Source organism: Scardinius erythrophthalmus (genome assembly GCF_964197995.2).
Source record: "Scardinius erythrophthalmus genome assembly, chromosome: 7".
In the NCBI taxonomy this organism is placed as follows: Eukaryota; Metazoa; Chordata; class Actinopteri; order Cypriniformes; family Leuciscidae; genus Scardinius; species Scardinius erythrophthalmus.
This window is the reverse complement of record NC_138227.1, coordinates 31,869,071-31,880,583: the sequence shown is the minus strand read 5'-3', so window position 1 is coordinate 31,880,583 and position 11,513 is coordinate 31,869,071. Positions and strand designations below refer to the sequence as shown.

At 37.4% G+C, this 11,513-nt stretch overlaps 1 protein-coding gene across 1 annotated transcript; it reads right to left on the bottom strand.

Moving 5' to 3' along the window:
• Positions 1–1,143: 1,143 nt before the first annotated feature.
• stoml3a (stomatin (EPB72)-like 3a) lies at positions 1,144–11,205 on the bottom strand (the record flags this gene model as incomplete). The annotated part of the gene is made up of 8 exons (XM_081370901.1): positions 1,144–1,640; positions 3,430–3,564; positions 4,445–4,648; positions 4,849–4,931; positions 8,334–8,406; positions 8,528–8,631; positions 9,759–9,900; positions 10,978–11,205. The coding sequence occupies 8 exons, from the start codon at positions 11,203–11,205 to the stop codon at positions 1,446–1,448; spliced, it is 1,164 nt and encodes a 387-aa protein (XP_081227027.1). The 3' UTR covers positions 1,144–1,445.
• Between the last annotated feature and the right edge of the window lie 308 nt (positions 11,206–11,513).

Genomic DNA, 11,513 nt, shown 5'->3' with positions numbered 1-11,513 from the left:
CGTGCGTGATCATTGGTAACTAAACCTATGCGCGTGAACTCGACAATCGATTACTATTACCTATGACACTTAAAGGATGTTAAGAGGCTAAAAGCAGGCTTACTACTTGCCCTATTGAAGTCAACAGGGTGCAAATTTTAAAAATAGAATAACTCGGTGTAGGCAACACCGATTTTTGTCGTTGTTCTCTGTATTGACAGCACTCCAAATGTACAAAAAAATGAGCTCAATGTTAAAATTGACCGGAGTTCTCCTTTAAGTATATTCATTTAAAGTGTGTTTTTCCATAAGTAGCCTACTCTTTTTATGCTAATGTATACTTCTTTTTCATAAGGGAATGTAGCGTTTTTCCATACAACAACATTTCTTAGTTCATCATAAAAACCAACATAAACATCATAAAATGTAATACATACTGTATGACTAGTGTGCTACGTTCCAAGTTTTCTAAAATCATACTCTGAACTGGCATTGTATCGGTGAAAGCTGCATCAAGACTTCAAAATTCTTACGAGTTTGATACAATATAAAGGCCGTTCACACCAAGAGCGATAACTATAATAATAACTATATGAGTGTCCACACCAATGAACAATATTGTTCTGTTTTTTCTAAGTGCGCACTGCAGTTTAGTCGTCCGTCACTTTAAATGCTCGAGCTCTTTAAAGCAGGATGGATTCTGATTGGCTGTCGATGTTTTTATCGTTCATCAGCTGGAAAAATGGTTATAATTTGGGTGTAGAATCTTTTATTATTTTATATTTAGAAAGAACTACATCTTTATCGTTATAATTTTCGTCCTTGTTGTGAATGGACCTTAAGGGTGACTAAATAATGACAGAATGTTTATGTTTTGATGAACTATTCCTTTAAATGGAATAAAAACACTACTGTCAGTTATTAAATATTTAAGGGAGGATTGTACCATGATTGTGTTAATGAAATGTCCTCTTGTTTTTTTTGTTTTTGTTTTTCTCTTCTCCTAATTTGTGTTGTACAGCTTATATGAGCTTTATGTGTGATCTATGTTACAACACGTTATTGGAAAAGCATGTCTTAATGCTGTGATATGCAGTCATTTGTTTGATTCAAACCTTGTTAGTGTAGCTAATCACTGTTGCGATGCATTCAAAAAACTCTTTTGATGATTATGTTGCACTTTATTGCACTTTGGGTTTAAATATTAAAAGATCATGTAAAAGCATCCTGTTTCTACTTTTAAATTAGCTGAAAGTCAGCTACAAGACTTTTGAAGTCTGTTAAAGAGTATATATAAATGTAGTCTGTATATATAAAGAGTCTGTATAAATCTAACTATATTACACCAGTTAATTTAATGGATAATGGCTGCGTTGTTTCTCACTGAATTCTCTTTCACCGTCACCATATTTCCATATAATACATTACACCACAAGCACATAATCTAAGAACATAATCTGGATTCATCAATTGTTTTTAGACATGAAATGCTGAATGATATCAATGGGCAAGGGGAAGATAATGGTGGAGTTTCTTTCTGCTGCGATTGTGTTTAGAGTCTGGAGGTATCGCAGCTGAAGAGCTGATGGAGACTCAGACATCACTAGAGACGCTTCCTTCAGGGCCCGCGAGGCGTTCATCTCACCCTCAGCTGCAATCACCTGCACACACACATAACAGTAATACACTTGAGATCCCTGAAGGCCCTTAGAGCATTGAGAAATCTCAAGACAAACATCTTAACTTAAGGGGAAAGTGGGTATTTTTTGTCATTTAAAAACCATTTTAAGGGGGTACAATATGGGGCCTGAAAACAAAACAAAAAATTAAATAAATAGTTTAATTTAATAGTTTATAAATAGTTATTAAGTCGAAATAAACTTATTCCATAAAATAAATATAATGAACAACGCAAAAGAATTTTGAAAGTCAAACATATTTCCTCCCTCACGCACGTTATCACGTCAGTCAAAAACTAAGGCTGGCTGTCGTGGAATATTAGAACTAAAAACATCAACACTCACTTGACACCCAGTCACTTCACTGAATATTATCCGGCTAAGAAATAAATAATTATTACCTAACAATCCATCTGTTTTCAAATTCACATTATTTGACTATCACGACATCAATGTCTGTCAAAAAATAACGCGCACAATACACGGTAGTATTTACAAGAAGCAGAGATCCAGGGAGTACACACTTTTCCTGGAAAACCCACACTTTTGAATGCGTCATCGCTTTCCGAGAAGAGGGAGAAAATGGCAGCTTAAGCGGCTTTAACATGCTGTCTGTCAGAGACGATAACGTGCATAATACATAACGTACTCAGATTTGGGAAATTAACAGGTGATTTTTATAAAATGTATTGTGATCACTTCTTGTTTAAAATATTAAGGCAATTATCAAAGTTTGATCAAATGTTTAAAGGGATGGTATAATGCCCTATTCAGAAAATGTAATATAAGTCTTTTATGTCCCCAGAGTGTGTATGTGAAGTTTTAGCTCAAAATACCCCACAGATATTTTTATATAGCATGTCAAAGTTGTCACTTTTTGAGGGTGAGCAAAAACGCACAGTTTTTGTGTCTGTCCCTTTAAATGCAAATGAGCTGCTGCTCCCAGCACAAGGGGCGGATCTACAACAGCTTATGTTCTTTTAAGTTTCAAAAACGTTTAGCCTTTTATGTTCAACCCGGAGTCAGACATTGATGGAGAAGTGACAACATGTAGAATGCGACAGGACATTTCTGAATGGTTAATTGACGAATTTATGTAGCTTATGTGTAGTTATCTTCTAGTCATTGATTAGCATATTCTGTCATGATAATCTATAAATCGTGTTCAGGGGGCGGGGTTTATGTAAATTCTACGGTTGGTGATGTCACTAACCCGGGAGTAATGTCCTGTAGTCCCTACCAGCCGTTTGTTGTAGTCCTTAAAAAGTGATTTCTTTAAAAGCAAATATCTCCCTTTGCTTTGAACTTTGTCTTTGAGCGTTGTAACTTTGCAGATGTTGTTTATGCTCAAACAGCAACATTACACACTAACTAAAGATAGAAAAGTGAAATCATAATCAACCACCCCTTTAATTTTCCAATAAAAGATGACATTTTTTACATGATTTGTTACATTTAATTAAATGGTAAGTGCATAGTATAGTTTTTGGAAAATCTGTTAGGACACAATCATTATCTTTATGGTTTATTTATTATGTATGCTGCCATTGTGTCTGGTGTGGATTGCATGTATTTGCTAAGACAATGCACTGCAACAAAACAAGGCTTCTTCTTTTACCATGTGTTATTGAAACTAAATATTCACTGTGCGCACCATTGTGTGATATCTTTGTTTCGCTTATTTTTACAACCCACATTCCCTTTATTTGGGCAGTATTGAGTTGACTTTCATAATGAAATACATAAAGCCCTGCATTAGAGTTGGTCTCACCTTGGCACGGGCTTCTCGAGTTGCTTCAGCCTCTGCAGCCATGGCTCTCTGGAGCTGTTGCGGCAGTTTAACATCCTTTATCTCCACTCGCTCCACTTTAATGCCCCACACGCCAGTGGCCTCATCCAAGGCAATCTGTCATCAAGATGTTACAAAGCTTTCAGGATCTGTGAGTATGATATACCCTTCTCAGGGGGCAGATGCTTGGGTTTAGCTTTACAGCTGAAGCATGAGTTTAACAGCAAAGAAATAATCCTGGGTGTCCAAAATGGCTCCTTATACCCGTGTGCACGGCACTATTCGCTAATTTAAAGCTGCAGTCCGTAACTTTTTTGGGTTAAAAATTATCCAAAATAACATTTTCAGCAAGTACATAACCAGCCAGTGTTATAATGTTTTTTAATTCCAGTGGTACTGGTGGATTTCCGCGGGAAATTCGAGGATGTCTTTGCGTCATTACGTCACAATCTGTACACATAAAGAAGGAGTCTCGGCTAGTAGGCTATATTGCGTGTGAGGATGTTGGAGGTGGAGATTTATAGCCTTTTCTTACAGCCCTTGATATAATTAAACTTATCAATTTGATGGCGGTGACTGACAGCCGCACATTCTCCTCAAAACATTGGATTCATCCACGCTGTGCCGTGGCACAACCCACGTAAAGTTGATAATTCCCCTAATAACTGCAATTGCAGATTTCAAACAGAGATGGCGACAAAGAGGAAAAACTACGGACTGCAGCTTTAAAATGTAGCGATTTTTTTTTTTAAAGCTTTTGCTGCTTTTTATTTAGTTGGCATGAAACGGAAGTTGTGATAGTGTTTTCTTCCCTATTGTGACGTATATCTGAGAGAAATAACTTCTCGAACAAAAACAAATGTAGGATGGGACTTGATATTGTCCATGGGGAATAGATTGGATGGTCGTGGTTTGCTATTGGTCGATCTCATGTGAGTGACAGGTGGCCCCGCCCTCGCGCCAGGAAACACGTCACCAGAGAGGAGAGTTCTTGTACCTGCATGCTAGATGAGATGCCCTCTCGGTCAGACAGCAGCTCAGACAGGTTCTTTGTGCCCAGGACATTTCTCAGGGTGGTCTGTGCCAACAGCCGTGTTGCGTGGTCTGCATTGGACACGTTGATCACGGAACAGATCGGGTCAAAGACACGAAAGTACACCACACCGTCCACAACCACAGTCACAGAGTCCTTCGTCAGGAACTGTTCTCACATAAACACATAGATGCTCATCAAATCCTGTTGATTTAATATTCTATTGGCATGACTGTTTTATTTGGCAAACTTTGGGTTGTCATAAGGGCTACATATCTGTAACCAGTGTTGGGGGTAATGCATTACAAGTAACGTGAGTTATGTAATTAAGTCACTTTTTCAGGACTATATTGTATACAGTATGTTACCTCTTGAGCAGGAATATCAAATGTCACAGTTCTCAAGTCCACCTTCCTGAATGTATCAGTACATGGCAGCACAAAGAAAATTCCTATAAAAGAAAAGTATAAACATTCAATGTTTCAAATATTCAAATGTAGAAAATGATATATATTTGATCAGGGATACTCTTTATTAATGACTAATTACATTATATAAATATGCACAGTCATGCGAAAAAGAAAGTACACCCTCTTTGAATTTTATTGTTTTACATATCAGGACATAACAAAAAATCATCTGGTCCTTGGCTGGAGCCTACACCATGATGGGAGTCGAACAAACTCAGGGTTGCAGGATTAGTTTCAAGTTGACGAAACCAAACCAATTCAATCAGTCTTTGTACAATTACACTGAATATCAACTTTCCCTGTCCACTCAGACTTTGATCCAGAGTTTATGGAGTGCACAAGAAAGTGTGACATCAGTAGCAAACAGCCAATCACATGCCTTGAAACATAGGGAAACTGGCGAAATGTTCCACTCACGATGGTCATGGGAACTTTGCAAAACAGCGGTGGCCAGAGAAGGATAGCATGCTGATACATCCATGCCTTGAACTTCCCTGGGAGTCCTGACTTATCCACTGTTGATAGCCATGCTTTCAGCTCCATACTGTGCACAGATTGACAGCAATATTGTAACAGTGGTCTTGCATTCCAAATATTCATTGCTTGATGACATCATTGATCCAATGTGAAAATCTGTGAAAAACTTCTATACATGGATGTCAATTGAGGTGAAAAAAAAGTATGTACAGTAAAGTATGATGAATATGTTAGTATAAGTATGATGAATATGTTAGTATTCTATTTTATAAACAAAAATTTAGAGTAAAATGTAGTTTTTATACACCAAAAACTATCTGTCCACGTATGTGGACGTCATGCATTAGTGGAGTCAGATTGCATAAAGTCTGATTTGATTTCTGTAACCTGCTAGTATATCTGTTCTATTTGTTCAAAGATGTATTATATTGTAATAAAATAGACATATCAACATAAATAACCATTAAAATTAATAATAATAATAATAATAATATATATATATATATATATATATATATATATATATATATATATATATATATATATATATATATATATATATATATATATATACACACACTGCCCTACAAAACCAAAAGGCAGTAACTGCATTTTTGGTCAAAAATTTGTTATTATCATTTTCATGACATTCAAGGCATCCTTTGTTATGTGACAAAACATCTTATCTCAAATGTGTGTCGTTTTGGAGAAAAATGGTAATAGTTTTTGGAGAATTTGTAGTTACTGCCTTTTTCCTTGGTATGGTGCCACGTTTTTGGTAAGTAATACAAAGCAAGTTTACAAAGCAAGAATACAGTAACGGCAAAAAAGGGGTAAAATATCAAATTAAATGAGGATTGATATGTACAAAGAATAAGCTAATATAAAGTAACAAAACAGCCGCATGTCCAATAATCTACCTACAACTACTTAGGCTGGATGACAGGATAACTTTAAAGTCATTTTTCTCAGTTCTGCACTCTGCGTAGTTACTGCCTTTTTGCTTTAGTATATATATATTCACTTTTTCACTCTTCAAAAAAATAATAATAAATAAATAAATAATAAGAATATATAAAAAATTATATATATATATATATATATATATATATATATATATATATATATATATATATATATATATATATACAGTGCAATGCATAAGTGAATACACCCATGCTAAAGTTGACTAAAAAGAGGAATAAAAAATCATCTTTTGGAAATTGAACTTAATGCCTTAATTTAAAAAATTAGGAAAAATCCAACTTTTAAGGACACCAATTTTCTTTGTGAATGAATAATGTATCGTAAATAAATAAATGTTCTTCCTTAAAATACATGGTGCATAAGTTAGTACACCCCTATGTTAAATTCCCATAGAGGCAGGCAGATTTTTATTTTTAAGTATTTTTATTTTTTATTTTTTTTAGGATACTATGCATCCTGATAAAGTTCCCTTGGCCTTTGGAATTAAAATAGCCCCACATCATCACATAGCCTTCACCATACCTAGAGATTGGCATGGAGTACTATCCATAAGATCATCTCTCAATGCAAATCAAACTAGCTATTAGGCTAACTGAAATAAAACCATGCCAATCTCTAGGTATGGTGAAGGCTATGTGATGATGTGGGGCTATTTTAATTCCATTTTAATGGGTCTGTAATATGAGCAGTGATTTGCCCATATTGCTACTAGGTTTCCGCATATATGTAACTACCGTTAAAATTCTTACAATATTATTGTTTTTAATAACTGAGCTGATATACATAGCATAACATTCCATAATAAAAACCCAATGTGCTATATTGTCATCTGTGGCTTTATGTGCCATTTTATGCCTTTGTTGCATGGTGTCCACATACGTGGACAGTTAAATAATTTTTAAATAAAAATTGCATTTCAATTTTAGCATCATAATAAAATAATAAAAAGAATCTTAAAAAAAAAATCTAGATAATGTTTTCCATAATTCATGCATGAAAGGTTAAGGTCCCGCCACAGCATTTCAGTCGGGTTGAGGTCTGGACTTTGACTGGGCCACTGCAACACCTTGATTCTTTTCTTTTTCAGCCATTCTGTTGATATTTGCTGGTGTTCTCGGGATCATTGTCCTCTTGCATGGCCAAGTTTCGGCCAAGCTTTATCTGTCAGACAGATGGCTTCATATTTGACTCTGGAATACTGTGGTATACAGAGGAGTTCATGGTCGACTCAATGAATGCAAGGTGCCCAGGGCATATGTCTACAAAACAAGCCCAAATCATCACCCCTCCACCACCGTGCTTGACAGTTGGTATGAGGTGTTTGTGCTGTGTTGTTCTCATCTGTCCAAAGGACATCGTTACAGAAGTCTTGTGGTTTGTTCAGTTGCAACTTTGCAAACCTTAGTTGTGCTGCCATGTTCTTTATAGAGAGAAGAGTCTTTCTCCTGGCAACCTTTCCAAACAAGACATAATTCTTCAGTCTTTTTCCAGTTGTATACTGACAGGAGCTTTAACATTTAACATATTAACTGAGGCCTGTACAGACTGAGATGTAGCTCTTGGGTTTTAGCAGTTCCGGACTGCTACTTACCCTCTTAATTCCTATGGAAGCAGTAAGGTGTAGCTTTTCACACATGGCTTCTCCATTTTGGCCTAGTTTTTGTTAAATAAATAATTACATGGTGTAATATGTCATGCGTTGTTGTTCATCTGAGGTTGTATTTACCTAATTTTAAGACCTGCTAAAGACCAAATGATTTTTGTTATTAAGTCCTGATACGTAAAACCATAGAATTCAAAGAGGGTGTACTTTCTTTTTCATACCTTCAACACTAACAATTTTGATTAATCTTATGTGTCCCATTTAACACCTGGATCCCGTTAATTTGAAAAATTGAAAATGAAAAGCTTTTTCATACCAGGTCCTTTTGGTTTCTTGTCCACAATACGACCTAATCGAAAAATCACGGCCCTTTCATACTCCTTCACAATCTAAGAGTGAGCCAATGAATACATTGTCCATACAATCAGTCATAATTTACATAGATGATAATTATTGTGTTGAACAAGACATTGATTGTATATAGAAAATCGTCTTAAAGACACACCTTACCTTGATGCACATAAAAATGGTAACAGGAAGCAATCCAATGGTGAAAATGATGGCGATTAAGATAATGAACCAGCCGAAGCATCCCAGTGAGGGCGGTTTATCATCTGAAAGACATGGAGCCAAACATTTTGAAGGACTTTTTGTTGTTGTTGTGGGAGATCATTCAGAAATCAGCTTAGCTGCAATGATAATGATGTTACACTCAACCCTGTTACAACTTTTCCCCAATCAATCAATCAATCAATCAATCAATCAATCAATCAAATGTAGACACTTTTCTACAGCACGATAGAAATACAAGTAATAAATTATATTCAATGTTTTGTTCTCTTGGCAGCATTTGTCAGCTCAGTCTTCAATCATGTTACTCAAGTAAAAAAAACACAAAAAAGTTTAATAATATTTCTTTCAAACTAGCTAGCCCTTGCTAAGTTATCTTAAATGTGACTAAATGTGCAACCCTATTACTAATAACAGTTTTGTTGTTTTGTGTGTTTGATTTTATTTTTATTTTTTTGCCTATTTGAAATTGATGTCAATTGCTAGAAAATTAAAAATTAAGTTTATATATTAAGAACAGAAAATGTTCATAATCTTTCATTTGACCTCCTGAGTTGGAGGAGAAGGTCCTACATCAGTATAACTGTATAACATATACATGTACAACTGAAACGCATCAATTAAATGTATAACTGAAACACATTTAAACTTTATTAAAGAAGCCTCTTGAAGATAATGCCCAGATATTGTTTAATCAATGGGATATTACATTTCATTTAACCCTGGATTACATGTCAGGTAAACATATCAAATTCCACAGAGACACCTCTCCTGACTCACGTGTGCTTACGATCACGTGTATACAACATGTATTAGCATCACTGTCCTTAGGAACTGAGTCATGTACAATTGACGGTGACATTATTGCATTTTTGTACAATAAACATAAACTCTATTTTCATGTTAATGGCATTGTGAATTGTTACAATCACAGTTTTTTTTTTTTAAAAGGAATGTTTTATTTAATATTGTTTTAATAATGTTTAAGTATTTTAAAAAATACTTTGTTTAAGATCTAGAAATGTAAACAGGCATACCTTTTATTATATGTCTGCCATGCTCAGTCTCCCGGTCTTGAACTCTGATTACGGTGGTCATGTTGAGGAGCGACACAAGTGTAAGATGTGTTATGGAAGACGGCAGGTAACAGAAGCTTTTAACGTGTACTCACCTTCCCATGAGGGTGTGTCCTGCTTCCCGCTAGACCACAGTACTGGAGGAGGGGAGCATTCAGACTCATTTGATATCAGATGTGACTGTGAATACCATGAACCTGAATATTGTGTAGTGGGAACTTTATAATTCAAAGATTTCTGCACCATCACAAGGAAGGAAATATGAGATGTGTAATCACATAACATACCATCATACATGAAAAATGCTGATATATGACCAGATATGACCTGTGTATTATGCCTGCTAAACTAAAAATCATATTATTTTGCTGTAATTGCTGGTTAAAGTGTTCATGACATAGATTTTTATTTTATTTTATTAAATATATATATATATGTGTGTGTGTGTGTGTGTGTGTAAAAACTTTTTTGTTTCTAACGTAACCTCGGTTCCCTGATAACGATAATGAGCATTGCATCAGTTTTGCTGACGCTATGGGGAAACTCTCTTTCTCTGAATACTGAAGACTGATTGGATCATGTTTGTGCACCTGCACAAATTCAAATGGCACATTTTCGCTGACGAAAGGTGAACGGCAAGAACAAGCCGGCCGCTGCACAGATGTCACCAATGGACACCCCACTTGACCACAACCAGGAGGAGGCCGTTTCCCTGGTGACGTGGGCCTTCACTCCGATAGGACACAGCAAGCCCAAGGAACTACAGGCCAGTGGTTTTGCTTCCACTATCCAACGAGACAGTCTCTGCTTTATGACTGACAGCCCCTCCGAAGCACACAAACAGCTGCTCTGATTGCCAGAACTGGCTAGACCGCCCAATATATAGTCTGAGGACCCAGACTGGGCAGAGCAGATGTAATGACTGCTCATCCTCAGAAGCAGGAAGAGCAGAGAGCATTATGACCTGAGCTCTGAACAGCGTGGAGAGTATCTTGGGGGCGTAGCCTCGCCTTGTTTTAAGGACGGCTTTACTGTCATTGGATCCAAGATAAGACTGACTGCAGGTCACTCTTAAGCGTAAGGGGGCGGAGTTCAGCCATCAGAAGCGGCTTGGACAGGGGGTCTCGAAGCACCCTAATGGCTACCACATACACTTTGAGCACAGCATTGGATGCATACACCATCTACAAGCTCTTGCAGAAATTACAGTATTGGCGCAATGCCACAAGATGGGGGATCTACATTCCGGACCGAGAGTACCAGTCAGAAAAGACAGTTAAGGACACATAGGCGAATAGTAGTGGGTGCCCTCGCCTCAGAGATAGTGTTCATGATGTTCTGGGAGAGGTGTGAAGGCTCCCGTTGAAGGGCCACAGATGGAGGCTCCACAACTCGGGTTGGGGATGCCAGATCATCCCTTCCGCTTGGGAATGGAGGTCCCTCCTTAGTGGAATTGGCCAGGGGGCTGTTGCCAGCAGTGGCACCATCCTCGGAAACCAACACTGGTTCTGCCAGAGCGGGGCCACTAGCGGGGCCGAGCATCTGTTCTCCCTAATTTGGCTGATGACCTGAGGGAGCAGAGCTACCGGATGGAAGGCATACAGGCGTGAACAGGGCCGCTCGTGGGCCAACACATCCTGATCCTTCGAGAAGAACGCTGGGGAGTGGAAGATGTCTTTTGAGGCAAAGAGGTCTACTTCCACTTGCAGAAGATACTCCAAATCATCTGTACCGTCTGGGGGGTGGTCTCCCTTCCATTAGAGACCGTCCATCCGGGACAGCATGTCTGCTCCCTTGTTCAGAGAGCCATGGCCTCACTGAGCGGAGGTTGTGCTGAGCCCGTAGGAAGA